Source organism: Bos javanicus, chromosome 14 (assembly GCF_032452875.1).
Source record: "Bos javanicus breed banteng chromosome 14, ARS-OSU_banteng_1.0, whole genome shotgun sequence".
Lineage (NCBI taxonomy): Eukaryota > Metazoa > Chordata > Mammalia > Artiodactyla > Bovidae > Bos > Bos javanicus.
The window spans coordinates 63,851,540-63,873,669 of record NC_083881.1 but is presented as its reverse complement, the minus strand read 5'-3'; the positions used below and the strand labels follow the sequence as shown (position 1 = coordinate 63,873,669).

The window sequence follows — 22,130 nt, the reverse complement described above, 5'->3', positions numbered from 1 at the left end:
TGCTGAGGTGGGGGTGCTAAGATGAGGGGACTGAGGTGGGGGCTGAGGTGGGGGTGCCCGGCGATACATCACAGGGGCAGCATCTGCTGACCTCCAGACAGATAAGCAGAACCTTCACTGCATGAGTCGGAAAAAGAAAGGAGGCCAAACTCTAAACGTGCTTTTCTGTGGATTGAGGGGCAGGAGTAAGGCAAGACCAACTACATCATTTGCAGGACTTAGTACAAAATGAAAATGTGGTCCTTTTATAAAACTTTAAGAATTTTAAGATGTGACAGCAGAGAGTGAGACAAGCCTGGGGCCCCTCTGAGCGTGGAGGGAAGGGGCAGTGCAGCCTCACAGGCCACTTGCCTACGAAGCTGGCCCTGGAGACAAGTACGCTACTTGTTGGTTTAGGAAAAAAAGATTATGCTAAAGTGAGATTTAGGGACCATGTGTGACTTTAAATTGGCTTCCCCGGTGGTTCAAATGGTAAAGAATCCACCTCCAATGTAGGAGACCTGGGTTTGATCCCTGAGTTGGGAAGATCACCTGGAGAAGAGGAAGGCTATTCACTCCAGTAGTCCTGCCTGGAGAATCCCATGGACAGAGGAGCCGGATGGGCTACAGTCCACGGGGCCGCAAAGAGTCAGACGTGACTGAGTGCCTTTCACTTTCAGTTTTTCTGTGACTTTAGATTAGCAGGGCTGTCCTTTCCTGGCTATTAAATTAGCCTAGATGATGGAATGTCAGCTGCCAGTGTGGAGAGATGCTTAGAATGGAGGTAGAATTATTTTCCCTCAAACCCTACTTCTCTTAAAATATTTGTTTATTTACTGTGATTACAATATGCATAACATTTTAACCATCTAGAGGTGTACAATTCACTGGCTCTAAAAACACTGACAGTGTTATATAACCACCACCTCTCTTTATACCTAAAGCTTTTTCATTATCCCGAGCAAAACATCTATCCCCATTAAACAACAACTCCCTCCACCCCAGCCCCTGGTAACCTCTGTTCTAGTTTCAGTTTATAGGGATTGGCCTATTCTAGGTGTCGCCATAGAATTCTGAACTGCCACACACACCTTCTCTGTTTCAAGGCCTATAATATCTGGTGTTCTGATAGCCCTTGGTTCCCCTCACCTGCATGTAGATCAGATCTACAGCTGTTCTGCAGTCCATCAGCCTGGCGTCAAGGGATGGGTCCAGGTACCTGCATGATTCAGGAGTGTTCAGTTAATTTATGACACAGTAGATGGTCATACCTGGGTTGGCATGCTCTCTCAATTGGTGGCCCTCAATGCCTTGAACCAAGGCCCCTTTTCCAGCACAGCCACAGTCTTCTGCCTGCCTAGTCTTCCGGTGACCTCTGACCTCTTCTGTTTCCCATTGTCTTTATGCTGCTGCTGCTGCTGTTAAGTCGCTTCAGTCGTGTCCGACTCTGTGCGACCCCATAGACGGCAGCCCACCAGGCTCCCCCATCCCTGGGATTCTCCAGGCAAGAACACTGGAGTGGGATGCCATTTCCTTCTCCAATGCATGAAAGTGAAAAGTGAAAGTGAAGTCGCTCAGTCGTGTCTGACTCTTAGCAACCCCATGGACTGCAGCCTACCAGGCTCCTCCATCCATGGGATTTTCCAGGCAAGAGTACTGGAGTGGGTTGCCATTGCCTTCTCCAACATCTGCTTATTTAACCAATATTTACTGAGCAACTATTATATTCCCAACCCTGAAACACATCAGTAGACAGAGCAAAGTCCATGCTCAACTTATATTTTATTTGAGGGGAAAGAGAGAGAGATATGAACTAAATGGGTAGACAAATGAGACCATTTAAATAACTGATAAATTAAAGCAAGAAAACAAGACCCAGAATAATAAGGTGTTCAAATAATGTTGATAAATACTCAGTTCTGCTCAATGTTTCATTATCTCTGTTCTTGGTGAATTATAAAAGTCAGCCATAATATATTTACACTCACTTATTCTTGACAATAAACAGAATGAACAACAACAAAATTAAGGTTGATTTCATCTGAATAAAAATAACCCAACTCTGGAGATACAAGGATTTTGCAGCTGTTATAACAGAAGCCTGTGAAAACACACTGCCTGATTCTTAGGATCTGACTCATTGTAAGCCTATTTAGTGCCCTCTGTGAGTAGACATGCACAAAAAACAAGGCCTTAAGGAAATGGTCCACATTCCATTTACATCAAGCCTCAAGTCTCAACGCCCCCTTCCCACCTGCAATTCCCGGCATAGCCATCTGCCCTGTACCCACATCCATATCACTGTCCTATGCCCAGGCCGCCTCACCTCTTGCCTGAGCTGCTCAGGTGACCTTCTCACCAGACATTCCACCTCAGTTGTGTCCCTCAGTCCCACACTCCACATGCGAACTGGAGTAGTCTTTCCCAAGGAACCTTTCAGATGCTCATAGTCCCAGGGGTTGGAGCACTTATCCTGTTGACCCCCAAGGCCCTTCATAGGAGATCCCACTTTCATTTCCAGTTCTCTCTCTGACCTCTCTCCCCTGGCACACACTCTATACATTCCAACCTTGTCTTCTCTTTTCTCCCTCCATTCAAAAGACCACTCCCCTCAGCTGCCTTCTTCCTGGACTTATTGGCCTCTCCCACAAGCCTCACCCTCGTGTCTCCTCTTCTGGTCCCTACTCCCCAAGGCTGTGTTAGCAACCCATCCCCTGGGCTTCCTCAGCTCCCTGAATTTACCCTGATCTCTGCTCTGATCAAGCTGGTATTACACCAGATATGAAGATCCCTGAGCCCAGGGGCTGGGTCCTATTCAGACCCCTTGCCCCTCTGGACCTTGGCAAAGGGACTTGCAAATAGCAGAGCTTCATGTTCGTCTAGCAGATCCAGGATTGCCAGGATGAAGTGAAGTTACACATACTATGTGAATGCAGTAGCCAGCCAAGACCGGACTGAAACCGTCAGGAGAGGGTACGCCAGGGTTGGTCTATCACCAGTCTGAAGGCAGAGTGAGCAGAATCACGGAGCTCAGCAGAGGAGGGGGAGGAGATGATGGGATTGTCATAGACCAGGAAAAGGATGAAAATACAGATGCTCGAAGATCAACTTCATTCTAGAGGCTGGGGAGAAGCAACTGAAGCGTTCCTATGTATGTTCCATTTAGCTATTTCACCCCTGCACCCCAGGTGCCCTATGTGGCAGAGATAACAACTGTTACACCAGAGATGGAGAGCCCCCAGACTCACTCCAGACTGGAGCTCTGAGAGGCCACGGCAGGCCACCCTCTGGTCTAGAAGGAACTATACCATCTTTAGCAAGAAGCATCAGGGAATTGACAGAAAAATCCCTAAAACTCGACTTGTCCTCACCGACAGCCCTCACCTGCTGGGGCTTCCACAGCAAGTGGTAGCCGACCTAGCCTCCCTGCTCCCACCTAGTGAGGGCTCCCTCAGGACAGAGGGCCAGGACCTGCAGGATCCTGCCCCCAGACTCGCCCCTTCCAGTAACCTCGTCCTCAGCTCTAAGAGCTGAAATAGGCCCTCCTTTCCTCTCGGTCCCCACGAGCAAAGGCAATCTGCCTGGATCTGAAATGCAGGCTGATGATGGGGTAGACATTTTATCTTGTACTTATGATCTAGAGTTTATCTATTTGATGTAGACACAGGCAAAGCCCAATTTCTAATTCAAGTTTAAGATGAGGGACAGAATCCTCATCTCTTAGAGAGTTCGTGGACAAAACAGTCTAATCCAGAGGGTTTGTTTTTTAATTACAATTTTCATCATGATTATTATCACTATAACAATAAAAAACATGACCAAAATTTATTGAGCACATAGGATTACTTCATTTAACTCTCACTATAATCCTGAGATAGACTCTATCATTAATATTCTCATTTTACAGATAAAGAAATTGAGGCTTAGAGAGCTTCAATAACACGGCTAGAGTTATTGAGCTAAACCCTGAGACGCACATATTCAGATCCCAGGAACAACTGTGCTTAGCCACCTGTTACTCACTAAAATCTCAGACAAAACTGCAACCTTTTTGCTTTCTCAGGGCTCTCTGCCACATATTTCAATTATTTCTCAGAATACTTTCGAATAGCAGTACATGAACTTCTAGCCTTGCTGGGAATCCCTTTCCAAAATTTGAAGCCACAGCCTGGAGCTCTAACAAGGCACCACAAGGTCAAGATTATAACTATTCCTTGATTTCAAATGCCTTTCTTTAGAGCTTCTGTGTTCAGATTACAGAATAACTGGGCCAGCAGAGAGTAAACCAAAGAAGCAATCCAATACAGCCACAGTGATATACACTGGGAAATACAGACTAATCCGCCCCCCGTGCCAATGGAGAGTGTCCTGCTTCTCATTGTTATTTTGTTCACTTGTTCTCCATAGGATCCCTTGTATCTGGGGGAAATAAAGGTGTTTTCTGCAAAAATACAGCAGATTTTTCCCCCTAGATTTCATCTTCTCAATCTAGGAAAATATGTCAGGCTCTGGTAAATAAGCATGTGTAATTGGAATCCATTAGGAAGGTAAGCTGAATACATAGAGTTCAAGTTCACTGCAAATTAGCTGAGTCCTCTCTGCCTTCAGAAAATGCCATAGTTCAACAGATAAATCAGACTTGCTTGTAATCATCAATAAACTCCTTCAATTAAGTAGTCAGTCATATATTCCAAAGCAAACCCTGCAATTACTTGCCATTACCTGCTTCAATCCCCAGTCCCCCTACCCCCAGCCTTATCTTCATGGTTGCCATCCTTATGATACTATCCCTCAGGTTTTTAATCTGAGCCAGTGAAAGTCATCCTCAACAGCCTATTCTTTAGGACAAATGTTCTGGTTCATTTCCTCGCCCCGCCCTCCTTCACTGCTTTCCTCTTGACCTTCCCCAAGGCCCTGAGCTCTGTCCAGCTGTTAGACTGTAAGCTGGATGTGGTGAGATTCAGACAAGTTCTTATGAGCAAAGCTAAGATATCCCGAAACACTCTGTCATCATTAATGCTTACTCACCACTTCCTGAGTCCAACCTTGCAGTTTTCCACTTCAGAACTTCGAAGGCTAACACATGGGAGTTCAAAGTCTGCCAATTTTTTCACGACTAGAGAAAGAAGAAAGAGTCTTCCTGGTTGAAATACATACATATTTACACACAGTGTTTACATACAGTGCTTTAAAGAGATAAAATAGAGCATTAATATTGGAAGGAATAAAATCACATTAATAATATTCTCTTGCATTTGTATACAATTTTTAACTTTCTAAAATTCATTCAAAAAATGAGTAGCCTTTGATCCTCATAAAAGACCAGTGCCTTGGGCTTTCCTGGTGGCTCAGTGGTTAAGAATCTGCCTGCCAGTGCAGAACACACGGGTTCGAATCCTGGTCCAGGAAGATCCCACATGCTGCAAACAAAGCAACTAAGCCTGTGCGCTACAACTATTGAGCCTGTGCTCAAGAGCCTGGGAACTGCAACTCCTGAGCCCTCCGGCCACAGCTACTGAAGCCCACATGCCCTGGAGCCTGTGCTCAGCAACAAGAGAAGCCACCGCAGTAAGTCCATGCATCACAACTACAGGATAGCCTCCGCTCGCCGCAACTAAAGAAAAGTCCACGCAGCAATGAAGATTCAGTGCAGCTGATACATTTTTTAAAAAAACTTCACAGGTATTTAAAAAAAAAAAAAAGACCAGTGCTTTGAGTAGGGGACATTTTCATTGTGATGCGGATGAAGAAACTGGGGTCCACAGAGATCCAATGCCTTCACCAGCACACCACAGCTCCTGGTGGCCAAGTTAGGAGGTTTTCCTAACTTCCACCTCCAAATCACCTCCCCAAAGCACCTGAGAACATATATAAACTACTCAGAGGTAACATACCATTTCACAACAACAACAACTTGTAATTTCTAAAAACGCACTGCAGAGAAAAGCGAAACATATGGGGAAAGACCCTGATGCTGGGAAAGACTGAAGACGGGAGGAGGGGATGACAGAGGATGAGAGGGCTGGATGGCATCACCGACGCGATGCACGTGAGTTTGAGTAAAGTCTGGGAGTTGTTGATGGACAGGGAAGCCTGGCTTGCTGCAGTCCGTGAGGTCACAAAGAGTCAGACAAGACTGAGCGCCTGAACTGACTGAACTGACTGATATGAAACATAATGTCATCGGTCACTATCTCACTGCAAGTAGAGTTTTTTTTAAAGGATCTAAGAACTGAATTATACCATCCACACTTTCAAGCAAATATTCCTTAACAAGGAGACATGATGGTCTGATGGGATCTGCTGATGCCCAGAGTCCAGCACTCCAGCACACTGTGGCATGGCTGGCGGCCAGCAGCCAGGGCAGAGATGAAGGTGCGCCTAGATAGCAGGACTGGGGTCAAGAGCCCCCAGAGGAAGTGTAGTTACTGGAAAGAACTGACGTCTTGCTCCTGACTTCACTGCGTCTCTGGAGCTGCTCACCCCAGCTCACCCCGAGGTCCAAGGCACAGTGAAAGTGAAAGTGTTAGTCCCTTAGACATGTCCAGCTCTCTGCAACCCCATGGACTGGAGCCCATCAGACTCCTCTGTCCGTGGGATTCTCCAGGCAAGAATACTGGAGTGGGTTGCCATTGCCTTCTCCAGGGGATCTTCCCAACCCAGGAATCGAACCCAAGTCTCCTGCATTGCAGGCAGATTCTTTACCATCTGAGCCACCAGGGAAGCCCAAAGGCACAACCTCAACCCCCCAAAACAGATGTCCAGTCCAGGAGCCAAGAGTCATAGTAGGGACCACACACTGGGAGTTCCCCTTGAGGGGAGTGTAACCGGCCCGCAGTGGCAATCCTTCGTCTCCTGGCTGAGCACTTGCCCGCACCAGCCTGTACCATCTCAGGCTGCCTGCACCTCCTTCTGTCCTTCTTACCAGACAGCCTGCCTTCTTTGCAAAACTGAATGAGAAATAGGCTGAAGTATCCCAGCAGCTCCTGACACAGTCCAATGTTGTGTGACACCACCTTTAACCAAAGACAAGAAAAAGGGAAAAGTTAGGAGCGGCCACCTGTAAATGCCAATAAAAAAGAGCTTTAAGGGGGCAGTAGACACTAAGAGAACTCTTTCCCAAGTCTAAAAATGGTTCATACTCATTTTAGAAAATTTAGAAATTAAAAAAAAAAAATTACAGTAAAGTAAATAAAAATCGGTCCCCCTGCAATGGACATGAACTGGTCCCAGCTGAGACTGGTTTGTCCCATCTCACATGCGGGCGCGTCTTCCCAGATGGTTTTGGTTTTTATTGTCCCCTGGGGGCAGTAGCCATTCACCACGATCATTGGTCCAACTTGCCTGCCCCAGGGACCGGATTACCAGATCCTGGGAAAAGGGATGTTCCCCACCACTTGGCTGGCGTATGAAAGTATACAGGATAATGTCCACCTGTGATACCCCAGGCTTCCTTCTCTCTGCTGTCTGCTGTGATGGTCAAGTCTAATTCACGTGGCTTTTGCTCAGTGAAACCTCAGATCCTGGGCACAGGCTGCCTTCATTTCATATTCCTCTTTGACCTTTACCTCCAACAGCTTTCATTTCAACACAGATGATTTCATTTGAGGCCGTAACCTTGTAACATTTCACGTCCATTCACTCTCCCTCAGCAGGAACGTTCCTGTTCCATTGGCCCTTTCCCTCTCCACTTAGCCAGCCCACCCCTCTTTAAGGCAGGGTTCCTGCATGATTTCTTTGCACACCTAGTCTGAATTCGCTGGACCACCTCTGCAGCATGTGAGAGTCCACCTGTACAGCTCTGTTCATGAGCTGACCTTTTAACCAGGGCTCCAGGTTCTCAAGGTGGCAGTTGTATAAATGCTAGACTCAAAGTGGTACTTTTCCTGTCTGAGGCGTGTAAATTACCTTGAGAGACAGTCTAAAGAGGTGGATGGTATGAGTGGGTGTTCTTAATATAGCTCTGAAAATAAAGATGAGCTTGGGAACTTTTCACAGCTTTTACTCAATGTTTTTCCCCATTTTCCTTCTTTCTACCTTTTACTCTTTTCCCTAGGCCCTTGCAAAAATAAGCAAACAAACAAAAAGTCCAAACCAAACCACAGGGCACCTCTGTGTGTGGGGCTGAGTGAGCACCAGTAGTAATAGATTGCAAAGTCATCCTTTCCTAAAGTAAATAAGACCCACATCCGCTCAAATTAGATTCCTCTTTTCTCTGACTCATTCAGTGAAAACAGGAAGCTTACAAGCCAAGGAAGATAGTGGAGTGAGAAGAAAGAGAACAGAGATGCTTTCTACAATTTATAAAGACATAGATAAACACCTTTCAAGAGGAAAAATCAGCACAAAAAGAGACACGATAGTATTTCCTTCTTAGCAAACGTTAATGATGCTTCAAAACTCAAATACCACTAGTACAACTACATTAGCACAAATGTATACAAAATTAAAAAAGAGATTTTACTTTGTTGCTGGTCCTTAAAAGAACCCAGCAGGATAGCTGGAGAAGTGAAATGAGAGTGGTGACGTGAGAGTGGTAACAAGTACGCTTGAAAAGATACAGACAATACTTTTTAATTACAAAATGCAAATTACATTTTATACCAGCTATTGAACTTCCCTGGAAGAGAATTCACACCAGTGCCTGGCCAAGTATTTGCTTTTGGACTTCTCTGGTGGCTCAGATGGTAAAGAATCTGCCTGCAATGTGGGAGACCTGGGTTCGATCCCTGGGTTGGGAAGATCCCCCGGAGGAGGGCGTGGCAACCCACTCCAGTATTCTTACCTGGAGAATCGCCTGGCAGGCTCCTCTGTCCGTGGGGTCACAAAGAGTCAGACATGACCAAGTGACTAAGCACAACACAGCACAAGCGTTCGATTTACCTTTTAGGGAAACTCCTTTACTTTGTTTTACTTCCAGGGCCAAGGGATGTCCATGCCGTGGGTTTGAATTTCTCACTGGCCAATGTGATGGAAGAAGGGAAGTTCATTTTTCTGAGGTTAAAGTACCTCATTCAACTTATGCTATTAGTTACAAAGGGAAACTGGCCGAAACAGGTGGCATCATGGAACCCTAGGCTTATTCCCTGTGTGTATGCTTAGTCGCTCAGTCGTGTCTGACTCTTGCGACCCCGTGGACTGTAGCGTGCCAGGCTCCTCTGTCCATGGGATTCTCCGGGCAAGAATACTGGAATGGGTAGCCATTTCCTTCTCCAGGGGATCTTCCCCACCCAGGAACTGAACCCAGGTCTCCGGCATTGCAGACAGACTCTTTACCATCTGAGCTACAAGGGAAGCCCTCCAGACTTACTGCCCTACTCAATATTTATTCAGCACTCCCTCTAATATCAGTACCAATACCAATATTGATGAAGAACAGTAACCCCCACTGCTGATGGATCACAAGCTATTCCTATAATTACTTAGACATCAACTCAAAAAATTAAATAACTTACCCAGACTCAAACAGCTAGGATGGGGCAGCTCTGTAATTTGAAGCTGGGACTTGACCTAACCCCAGAAGATAGGAGACCCCATATTCCCAGCAGCAGCCGACTTCAGCTACAGTTATGTCTAATTTGGCCAGTGAGCCCAGTGTATGGAAAACATGTCAATAATGGTGTCTTCAGGAGGGTGGCTGCTCTCCAGGTCTCTACAGGTCCAGCCATTTGCAAATTAGCTTACAACCTGCAGCTGCATCCTTGTCTTAGGTGCCTGGCCCCCGAAGTCTCTGAGTTTGTGTTCCCTACACCAACTGTTACTATCTTCTTCTGTTGTGTCTTTCTCCCACTTTGTTAGTCCTGGGAGGGCAATTTAGGGACCTGTGATTTGTGTTCTGGGGTCTCTCGGTATAAAACCCCTCAAGTATTAAACACCAAGAGCCCTTGATGCATTTTAGAAAGATCATTCTAGAAATCAGTACAGATTAGCCAGACTGGAAGCAGGGAATCTAGTTTGGGGGGCTGCTAGGGGCATGGGGATGGAAAGGAGCAAAGAGGGAGGGTGAATGAATAGCAGAGAGATGGGATGTAGTGGAAGTAGGATTTAAGGGGCTAAGGAGGAGGTGGAGGAGGAACCATAGTAACTTCTCAACGAATGGCTTCAGCAGCTAGGTGGCTGCTGATACCATGCAAACGGGTCACAATCCAGCAGCCAAGAAAAGGCTGTATGTGGTGACTTCAGCTAGGAAGAAAGTTATAAAATTATCATTCTTGAGCAGAGCAAGACCTAGAGAGGGGTATTTCCTAATCTGAGGGTGCAAACAAAAGGGTGCAGGTGAGCTCAAATCTGCAGGCTGGGAAGGGGAGCCAGGATGCAACAGGAAGCGCCCAGGGTCTCAGGGCGAGGCAGGCTCAAGGGCTGGGAGTCCAGCAGGGAGCACGTCCCGTCATCGGCTCAGAAGCCAGCCTCAGAAGCCAGCCGACACCAGGACCCCAGCACAGGGAATTCCCATCCTTGGAAAGGTCCTAGAAACTTTCTGACCCCCTCCTGTTCATAGCTTCTTATTCTTCATTGAATGTTTCTCTGGAAGGTTAGAATTGGTGAAAGCATTGCAAATGCAACTGGAGGATATAAAATGGAAAACCCCACAAGTGTGCCCTCAAGAAGACAAGCCCTAAGGACGGAGAGGCTGATTTCTCATAAATGCCTGATTCACAGAAAACTGATAATATTGGAATTATTTTTAAATGCTAGGGAGCTGGTCCAGGGTTGCCTCACATCAACCTTGGGAAATTTTGCTCATGGTTTCCAGAGACCCAAACAAGATATGACCGAGGTCAGGCTGGTCTCATGAAATAAGTGGAATGGAGCTTTGTTTGTGTGACTGGACTGGTTTTGTCTGCTCAGGGAATTTTCAAATCCGGTCTCTGTTTGTTTTGGTTTCAGCAGTCTAACTGAACTCTCCCCTCTTTACGTTCCCAGCCTGGAAATACAGTCTCTTCCAAGCCCTCAGCGGACACGCCAGCAACCTCTCCAGTTTGTATGTGCCCAATTGCCAATTCCTCTGCTATTTCCCGATTACATGCATCTTCTTGACAATTTTGAGATGCCTGATCTTACCTTCCTATTTAAGTTGACAAGCTAAAAGTCTCCACAGGAGAGGGACCTGGGAACCAACCCAGGAGTCCTCTCCACAGCCCAGTAGAGGGAGGAGAGGCCACAGGGGCCAGGCTAGTTACGGCTGCATCTGGAGAAGGAAGAATGCTTTCTGGGTCCCATCCTCTGGGTCCTTAGAGAACTTACGGAACACAGGTCTGGCCCTGTGGACCCATGATTAGACACGCTGGGCATTGGTTTCAGGGGCTTTCCCTGCATCAGAGAAGGGAGCAGTCTTTCTGCATTGACAACCCCCACTGTCATTCTCTGCCAGAACCTGACATCAGCCCCCCTGGATAGACTCATCTGGGCTCCATCCTCCATCCTCCTCCCAACCATGGACATCCCATAATAAAGGACTTTGAGTTTTTGCAGGAGGCACATCCCTGGCTGAGTTCCAGGGAACCAACACCAGCCCATGGGCGGTGGGGAAAACCGAAGAGATCCCAGAGATTGGCTGTAGCTGAGATTCCTCCATCAGTCACTCAGATAATTTCCCCATCAGTCTCTTATCTCTACAAACGAGTCATCCAGAATAAAATGACAGGTAGGAAACTTCCAGAAGGTAACTGTATCCTAGTCCCTGCCTTCAAACAGAATGATTCCTAAATTGAGGTCTGGGGCTGGAACTAAGATCGAATTTACCTCCAGGACTCTTTCGGCAGTATCTGATGTTAGAATTTCGATTTTAATGCTCCTTCCATTGGGCAGAAGTATATCCAGAGACGCTTTCTTGGTGGCCATGCTGAATGTGTCCTGTAAGCAGAAGAAAGCACAATAAGCTTCGGCGCCCTTCTGTGGGGGGCAGTCGGCTCCCTCTCCCGACCCTCAGGGCACACAGTGTTCAAAGCACATGAAAGCCGAATGCAGAGACTGAGGGGATCGGTTTAAGGGGGTGAGGTGGGAGTGAAGAGGGGGTGGAGAGGAGTCCAGGCAAAGCAATGACATGCAACTTGAATAATTTCCAGATAAACAAGGCATCCATTCTAGGAAAAAAAGCTTTTGATAAAATTCATCCACGTGACTCTTGGTCATCCCAGATTTTAACTCTCATTTTGAATTTTCCAGGCATCCCTACAAGTTTGTGATAGGTGGTAATTTAAGCTCCTGCTAAACAAAACTCTGAAGTTGCAAATCATGAGGCCCGTGTGGGGAAGCAAGTCTCCATCTGGTTGAATGGCACCAGCTGAGGGCCCACACCCCAGCTCAGCGCAGCCGTGCCTGCACACACGCATTCCAGCCTTCTTCAGGGGACCTGTGTGTGCCAGAGGTGACTGGGAATCCAGGGACCTGTGAACCTCTCAGATAGAGTGTTCTAGAAGGTCAGAGACATGCCAGTGACATGGGAAGCCCATCAGAGCTGAGGGAAGCGTGAGGCTGAGGTTGGTGCTCAGCGAGAGGGACCCCAGGCAGGGCAGGGACAAGGGTCAGTGGCTGACCACGAGGGCCTCCCAGCGCAGCTGTGTCTGGGGGTGGCTGTTCTCAGCACCTCCCAAACCGGTTCCTGTCAGTTCACAGAACTGCTTCCTCTCTGGGAGGCTGATCCTGCTCACAGCCCTTCTCATCCCAGGTTCCACAATGGACTCATGCAGCCATTGTGTGCAATGCATTCACTTCCCTCCCAGGCATTTAGAATGGCACTGGTGATGTGACATCTGTGGGAGAACTGAGAAAAGAGCCACTCAAATCATCTTCTGTGTTCTGAGCCTACTATATAAGCAGGAATATTAGTAGTTAGCAATACAGTGGGAGGGGAAGGCGAGAGGAGGTACCTCTTGAGTGACCAGAAAATTTCCAGCCAGGTCACCTCCTTCCTGGAATCAGTTTGGGGAAAGGAAGATCCAAATGACCGATCAGCAGATTGTTGGGGATCATGGGGTTGGGGCTCAGGTCAGCTGACCACTGAGACCCCTTCCCCTCAACAGGCAGCCCCTTCCCTTCCTTAGTCTTCCTGACCACCCCCTGCAGTTCACAGACATAGCAGATTAGGCACCAGGCTTTGTAGGGAACAGGGGAATCTTGTGACCCCCAAGGACTGTAGCCTGTCAGGCTCCTCTGTCCATGGGATTTCCCAGGCAAGAATACTGGAGAGGGTTGTCATTTCCTTCTCCAGGGGATCTTGCCAACCCAGGGATTGAACCCGTCTCTTATGTCTCCTGCACAGGCAGGTGGGTTCTTCATCAGTGGAGCTGCCAGGGAGGCCCAATCACACTGCCAGGTACCTCAGAAGGCCCATCACCTTAGTGACTGGCTTATTTTTTCCTAATTTTATTATCCAAGGGCAATCCTTGAATAATGGTTAAATTTTAACCACCCCCACCCTGAGCCCACCTACTTACAATGACTAAATGGCTTCGCTTCTGAACTTGAGTACTTTAGAAGAGAAAGGCTGATATTTTCCAAATTCAAAGGGTTGGTCCACAAAACAGTATATGTTTGTGAATGTGTTATATTTATATACAGTCAACATGCAGAGATAGCATCTTATTTTTGAGTAAATATAATATCTGTGTATTTATTACATATAAACCTATTGTTAGATCACAATGTTGATAACTGTGCTCTGTGCTGCTTCACATGTAGTAGTTAATGCAATTCTCATACAATTCCATGAGGAATATACACTTATTAAGCCCCCTTTTTAGAGATACTTAAACCCTTATATTCACTGCAGCACTACCTACAATAGCCAAGACATGGAAGCAACCTACATGTTCATGAACAGATGAATGGATAAAGAGATGGTACACACTTACAATGCAACACTGCTCAGCCATAAAAGGAATGAAATAATGCCATTTTCAGCAACATAGAAGAACCAGGAGATTATAAAAAGAGACAAGTCACACAGAGAAAGACAAATACTACAGGATATCACTTACATGTGGAATCTAAAATACAACACAAATGAACATGTCTATGAAACAGAAACAGACTCACAGACATGTGGTTGCCAGGGGAGAGGGCAGCAGAGAGAAGGCGGAAGGAAGGAGTAGGAGTTGGGGACTAGCAGTAAATGGAGAATGGATAAACAGCAATGTCCTACTGTATAGCACAAGGAAGTACACTCAATATTCTGTGGTAAACCACAATGGAGAAGAATATGAAAAAGATATATATATATATATGTATATGTATAACTAAGTCACTTTTCTATCTAGTCTACTTCAGTCATTCAGTCATGTTCCACTCTTTGCAACCCCCTGGACTGCAGCACACCAGGCTTCCCTGTCCATCACCAGCTCTCGGAGCTTGCTCAAACTCATGTCCATCAAGTCAGTGATACCATCCAACCATCTCATCCTCTGTCGGCCCCTTCTCTTCCTGCCTTCAATCTTTCCCAGCATCAGGGTCTTTTCCAATGGGTCAGTTCTTCACATCAATATTGGAGTTTCAGCTTCAGCATCAGTCCTTCCAATGAATATTCAGGACTGATTTCCTTTAGGATGGACTGGTTGGATCTCCTGGCAGTCCAAGGGACTCTCAAGAGTTTTCTCCAACACCACAGTTCAGAAGCATCAATTCTTCGGTGCTCAGCTTTCTCTATAGTCCAACTCTCACATCCATACATGACCACTGGAAAAACCACAGCTTTCACTAGATGGACCATTGTTGGCAAAGTAATGTCTCTGCTTTTTACTATGCTGTCTAGGTTGGTCATAGCTTTTCTTCCAAGGAACAAGCATCTTTTAATTTCATGGCTGCAGTCACCATCTGCAGTGATTTTGGAGCCCAAGAAAATAAAGTCTGTTACTATTTCCATTGTTTCTCCACCTATTTGCATGAAGTGATAGGACCAGATGCCTTGATCTTAGTTTTCTTAATGTTGAGATTTAAGCCAGCTTTTTCACCCTCCTCTCACTTTCATCAAGAGGCTCTGTAGTTCCTCTTTGCTTTCTTCCATAAGGGTGGTGTCATCTGCATATCTGAGGTTATTGATATTTCTCCCGGCAATCTTGATTCCAGCTTGTACTTCATCCAGCCCAGGATTTTGCATGATGTACTCTGCATATAAGTTAAATAAGCAGGGTGACAATATACAGCCTTGACGTACTCCTTTCCCAATTTGGAAACAGTCTGTTGTTCCATGTCTGGTTCTAACTGTTGCTTCTTGACCTGCGTACAGATTTCTCAGGAGGCAGGTCAGGTGGTCTGGTATTCTCACCTCTTTAAGTATTTTTTACAGTTTGTTGTGATCCACACAGTCAAAGTCTTTGGCATTGTCAATAAAGTAGAAGTAGATGTTTTTCTGGAACTCTCTTGCTTTTTCCATGATCCAGCGGATGTTGGCAATTTGATCTCTGGTTTCTCTGCCTTTTCTAAATCCAGCTTGAACATCTGGAATTTCACAGTTCACATACTGTTGAAGCCTGGCTTGGAGAATTTTGAGCATTACTTTACTAGCGTGTGAGATGAGTACAATTGTGCGGTAGTTTGAGCATTCTTTGGCATTGCCTTTCTTTGGGATTGGAATGAAAACTGACCTTTTCCAGTCCTGTGGCCACTGCTGAGTTTTCCAGATGTGCTGGCATATTGAGTGCAGCACTTTCACAGCATCATCTTTCAGGATTTGAAAGAGCTCCACTGGAATTCCATCACCTCCACTAGCTTCGTTTGTAGTGATGCTTTCTAAGGCCCACTTGACTTCACACTGAAGGATGTCTGGCTCTAGGTCAGTGATCACACCATCGTGGTTATCTGGGTAATGAAGATCTTTTTTGTATAGTTCTTCTGTGTATTCTTGCCACCTCTTCTTAATATCTTCTGCTTCTGTTAGGTCCATACCATTTCTGTCCTTTATTGTGCCCATCTTTGCATGAAATGTTCCCTTTTTTTGCCTTGAGAACCCCATGAACAGTATGAAAAGGCAAAAGATATGACACTGAAAGATGAACTCCCCAGGTTGGTAGGTGCCCAATATGCTACTGGAGAAGAGTGGAGAAATAACTCATAAAGAATGAAGAGACAGAGCCCAAGCAAAAACAAAGCCCAGTTGTGGGTGTGACTGATGATGAAAGTAAAGTCTGATGCTGTAAAAGCAATATTGCATAGGAACCTGGGATGTTAGGTCCATGAATCAAGGTAAATTGGAATTGGTCAAACAGGAGATGGCAAGAGTGAACATTGACATTTTAGGAATCAGTGAACTAAAATGGACTGGAATGGGTGAATTTAATTCAGATGACCATTATATCTACTACTGTAGGCAAGAATCCCTTAGAAGAAATGGAGTAGTCCTTATCAGAGAAGGCAATGACACCCCACTCCAGTACTCTTGCCTGGAAAATCCCATGGACAGAGGAGCCTGGGAGGCTGCAGTCCATGGGGTCACTGAGGGTCGGACACGACTGAGCGACTTCACTTTCACTTTTCACTTTCATGCATTGGAGAAGGAAATGGCAACCCACTCCAGTGTTCTTGCCTGGAGAATCCCAGGGACGGTGGAGTCTGGTGGGCTGCCATCTATGGGGTTGCAGAGTTGGACACGACTGAAGTGACTTAGCAGCAGCAGCAGCAGCAGCAGCCCTCATAGTCAACAAAAGAGTCCAAAATGCAGTACTTGGGTGCAATCTCAAAAACCACGGAATGATCTCTGTATAACAGGCAAGTTTGGCCTTGGAGTACAAAATGAAGCAGGGCAAATGCTAACAGTTTTGCCAAGAGAATGCACTGGTCATAGCAAACACCCTCTTCCAACAACACAAGAGACGACTCTACACGTGGACATCACCAGATGGTCAATACTGAAATCACATTGATTATACTCTTTGCAGCCAAAGATGGAGAAGCTCTATATAGCCAGCAAAAACAAGACCAGCAGCTGATTGTGGCTCAGATCATGAACTCCTTATTGCCAAATTCAGACTTAAATTGAAGAAAGCAGGGAAAAACACTAGATCATTCAGGTACGACCTAAATAAAATCTCTTATGATTATACAGTGAAAGTGACAAATAGATTCAAGGGATTAGGTCTGATAGACAGACTGCCTGAAGAACTATGGGTGGAGGTTCATGACATTGTACAGGAGGCAGTGATCAAGACCATCTCCAAGAAAAAGAAATGCAAAAAGGCAAAATGGTTGTCTGAGGAGGCATTACAAATAGCTGAGAAAAGAAGGGAAGTGAAAGGCAAAGGAGTAAAGGAGAGATATACCCATTTGAATGCAGAGTTCCAAAGAATAGCAAGGAAAGATAAGAAAGCCTTCCTCAGTGATCAATGCAAAGAAATAGAGGAAAACAATGGAAAGGGAAAGACTAGAGATCTCTTCAAGAACATTAGCGATACCAAAGGAACATTTCATGCAAAGATGGGCACTTTGATATGCAACAGAAATTAATACAACGGTGTCAATCAGCTATAATTCGATAAAATAAAAATTTTAAAGCCCCCTTTTTCAGATGTAGTAAAAGTTCACAAAGGTTAAGTAACTCCCCTCCAGGACATACTGCCATTTGGCAGCAGAGGCAGGACTGAAAGCCAGCTCTGCATGATCCAGGGCCTGGGCTCAAATGGGATGGACTTTTCTCCTGGCTGGCCCAGGAAGGTTGCTCCTGCATTGCTCTGGAGTGAATGTTTGTGTCTTTGGTGCCCCATGCCCCCATTTATATGGAGCCCTAACCTCTAGTGTGATACTGTTACAGATGGGGCCTTTAGGAAGTGACTAGGGTTAAGCACAGAGAAGGCAATGGCACCCCACTCCAGTACGCTTGCCTGGAGAATCCCATGGACAGAGGAGCCTGGTAGGCTCAAGTCCATGGGGTCAATACGAGTCGGACATGACTGAAAGACTTCACTTTCACTTTTCAGTTTCATACCTTGGAGAAGGAAATGGCAACCCACTCCAGTGTTCTTGCCTGGAGAATCCCATGGACGGCAGAGCCTGGTGGGCTGCCATCTATGGGGTCGCACAGAGTCGGACATGACTGAAACGACTTAGCAGCAGCAGCAACAGGGTTAAGTGAGGTCCTGTCCTCATGATGGGATTAGTGTCCTTGTAAGAAGAGACACCAGACAGCTTGCTCTCTGCACATGTGCACAAAGAAGAAATTTATTTCTCGCAGTTTTTAGAATTTTGGTTCTTTAAGCTACCGGTTACAGCAGTCCGAGCAGACAAATATAAGCATATCAATTACAGCTCTCCTTTCTAAGTGTCTAAGGGGACTTTCTTGGTGGTCCAGTGGTTAAGAATCTGCCTGCCAGTGCAGGGGACATGGATTCCATCCCCAGTCTGAGAAGATTCCACATGCCACATAGCAAGCCCACGCAGCACAACTACTGAGCCTCTGCTCTAGAGCCAGAGAACCTCAACTACTGAAGCCCACACGCCTAGATCCTGTGCTCCGCAACAAGAGAAACCACTGTAATGAGAAGCCCACACATTGCAACTAGAGAGTAGCCCCACTTGCCGCGACTAGAGAAAGCCCACGTGCAGCAACGAAGACCCAGGGCAGCCAAAAATACACAACTAAATATTGAAAAATAAAAGATCATCATAGTTGTTTTTTTTTTGTGTCTAAGTTTGGATAAATTGGGCTTCCCTGGTAGCTCAGCTGGTAAAGAATCTGCCTGCAGTGCAGGAGACCCTGGTTCGATTCCTGGGTTGGGAAGATCCACTGGAGAAGGGATAGGTTACCTACTCCAGAATTCTGGCCTGGAGAATTCCATGGACTGTATAGTCCATGGGGTCACAAAGAGTCGGACACGACTGAGCGACTTTCACTCCATTTCACTTGGATAAATGACGTGACCATCATGTCACCACTGGAATACCAGCATAAGGTACCATGTCATGTTGCCTCTCCACACACAACAAGTGTCCATCTGCCTGAGTGAATTTGCACACTCATCAATCACCATGTTGGTCACTTTTCAAACAGTCCTGTGGCTTCCCTCTGTCAATACTGGCTTTCACGTCAGCAAATGCTGACCCAACCATCTGCCAGGTTTTCCCTTTAAGTGTCCAGCGCTGGGACAACCCACCTCCCGGGAAGCTTTGAGAATCACTCCAAGCCCTTCCTCAGCAGGTCAGGGCCATGGGTTTCCCTCCTCCACAGCACACGCCCTGAGCTCCCCACATACAACCTCAGCCACACTTTCTTCATTTCTAACTTCCCAGGGGAATTCTGCCTGATTTCCCAAGTTCCCCTGCAGTTATGATAACTGCTAACAGTAGGGCCCCTGAGACCCCACATTTAGCTGAGTAGTCAAGGCTCAGGGGCTTCTCAGAGCGACTATTGCAAATAGTCCCTTTCTAGGTACACACCTCTGCTTAGGTCTTAGGTTCTTAAAGGTATTTGGCCTAGACTCACAAACATCAGGTGGCTCAGATGGTAAAGCGTCTGCCTGCAATGCGGGGGACCCGGGTTCAATTCCTGGGTCGGGAAGATGCCCTGGAGAAGGAAATGGCAATCCACTCCAGCACTCTTGCCTGGAAAATCCCATGGACAGAGAAGCCTGATAGGCGACAGTCCATGGGGTTGCAAAGAGTCAGACACGACTGAGCGACTTCACTTTCACTTTCAAACATCTCTTACCTCAGAGGAAAAACACTCTTAAAATGAATGGAAAGATGCCATTGTCTTTTGATATGATTAAGGGAAAGCCTACCATTAATCTGTTACTTCAGTGCAACTCTTGACTCAAACTATGAGATATCTAAATTATATAAACAGTTAAAATGAAACAAATGCATGCCCATATTAAAGAAAAGTGAGGAAGTAGATTGCATTGGTAGAGTGGGTCAGATCATAGATGGCCCTAAAATCAGACACTTGAGGGTTTTATTAAAAACCTGGTTCTGGACTGGGACATGGGAGGGTAGAAATGGAGTTAGGGAAAGAGGTGTCTGACACTGTAAGTGAAAATGAACGAGAGGGAAGACTGAAGGATGTGGGAGACTTGAGAGAAGTGGGTGGCGGTCATTCAAGCACAAGGTACCAAGGGACTGGGCTAGACTGTGGGATTGAGAAATGCATGATGCACAGAGCAGACTGCCTGGTTCCAAGCCTAGTTCCGCCCTCACTGCGTGGGACCCTGTGGAAATCTGGACAGGCGACTCCCCTCTGTGCTCTGCATTCCTTCAGCTCTAAAGTAAGGCTGGCAGCTCCGGGAGGGCACCCCCTGCAAACACTCAAGCGGCAGCTTTCTTGGTTCATTCTTGTTAGCACAGGAATGAGGAGGTCATTACATACCTTTGATTTGACTTAGTGGCAACAGGTAAGAAATAAAGGGGCCCAGAAAAGATTCAGGAAGATGTTTTCCGCACTCATATCCAATCAAGTGCCGAGTCTTATATATTCACATCTTAGACAGTCTCTTCAATCCATCTACTTCTTTTCATCTTCACCACCTGCCCTTGAGTCCCACCTGATATGTCCTCCCCTCCTTGAAGCCTGCGATGGCCTCCTCACTGGTTACCTTGCTTCCATTCTTGCTCCCCTTGCAAGGCACTCTCCACACAGTAGCCAGAGAATACTTTTTTTCATGCAAAGCTGAAAATGTACTCCTCTAGCTTAAAACTCTCTAATGCCCTTACACTGTTCCAGGGACACTAAAAGAAAAGCACTGTTTTTCTCCACTCCACTCACATCAACACTTCTGACACTGATTACCTGGAGTTAGCACACACCACACAGATTAAGGACCCAGTCCCACAGGACGGCCCCTCCCCACTTCAGAAGCCAACTGCGAGTCCAGGCCTCCCAGACTTCTGATCAACTCCTATAAATCTGGAGTTTGATGATTTCCTAGAATAGCTCATAGAACTCAGGAAAGCTCTTTTCTTACTATAACCCATTTACTGCTAAGGATACAACTCAGGAAGAGCTAAATGGAAGGGATGCAACACCTCTACATGTTTGCCCACACAGAAGCTCTCCGAACCCCACAGTTCAGGGATTTCTTGGAAGTTTCAGCATGTAGGCGTGACCAATGATTAACTCAGTCCCCAGCCCCTCTACCAAACCCAGAGGCCAGCAGGTGGGGCTCAAAGTTGCAACCCTCCAATTATATGTTTAAAAACAACTAAGCATCTTTTTTTTTTCCTTTAAATGATATCATTTTAAAATGACGTCATTTTTAACTCTAAGAAAAACAAAAGTTGTTCATGAAAGTAAAGGTAATCGTAATCATAAACATTATTTGTTCAGTAGTAAAAAATATTTACCTGTTATAAAGATCAAAGTATTGACTAGGAACTTAATGTTTTTAATGGTGAGATAAAACTGGGGAGAAGAATGGAATGAAAGAAGGTGATACAGAAAGCTGAATCCACATCCCTCATGTGTGTGCATGTGTGTGTGTAAAAGTCACTCAGTCATGTCCAGCTCTCTACGACCCTATGGACTGTGGCTTGCCAGACTCCTCTGTCCATGGGATTCTCCAGGCAAGAATACTGGTGTGGGTTGTCATGCCCTCCTCCAGGGGATCTTCCTGACCCAGGGATTGAACCCAGGTCTCTCTCATTGAGGGCAGATCCTTTACTGTCTGAGCCACCAGGGAATCCTCTCATCCCTCATACAGGGAGTCAATAGATAATACCTACAAACTGAAGAATGGGAGAAAGAGATGAATATTATTAATCTCCAGATATTGAAATATCTGAAGAAAAAGCTAAAAGATTTGAAAGCCATTGCCTCTGGAAAGCAGGAGATGGTTATATTACAATACTTTTTAACACTATTTTACTTTTAAAATTATCAGCACATTTTGTTTGGTTTAAAAAAATGAAAAATTTTAGGACAATATGGTGAAGAGGAGAAATGATAGAATTGAAAAACTTTAATGAGATAAAAGCAAATGCACAATAGATGAAACATTCTGGGTTGGGAGTTGTGATCGAGGAGGAATTTGGCTCTATTTGTGATATTTGAATTTTACTTGTATATATATATATAATTTATAAAATATAAAAGACATAATAATGCAATTAGAGGAAAAAAGCCAACATGGTGGGTCCAGATTGTACAAAAACAAAACTAAGCCATCTTGATTTAGGGGGGGGCCAGGAATTGAAACACACAATTCATACTAGTAAACTAAATGCATTTATCT

The 22,130-nt window shown here is 45.7% G+C and overlaps 1 protein-coding gene across 3 annotated transcripts in view; it reads right to left on the bottom strand.

The window, feature by feature from the left end:
- Window positions 1-22,130, bottom strand: part of SNX31 (sorting nexin 31) — an 82,808-nt gene that overhangs the window by 37,098 nt on the left and 23,580 nt on the right. For all 3 annotated transcript variants that reach the window (XM_061439271.1, XM_061439270.1, XM_061439272.1), the window contains 4 exons: window positions 11,722-11,832; window positions 6,905-6,995; window positions 5,008-5,095; window positions 1,129-1,198 (listed from right to left, as the gene is read on the bottom strand). In XM_061439271.1, the coding sequence (XP_061295255.1) occupies window positions 1,129-1,198; window positions 5,008-5,095; window positions 6,905-6,995; window positions 11,722-11,832 (360 nt within the window). The remainder of the gene's footprint in view (window positions 1-1,128; window positions 1,199-5,007; window positions 5,096-6,904; window positions 6,996-11,721; window positions 11,833-22,130) is intronic.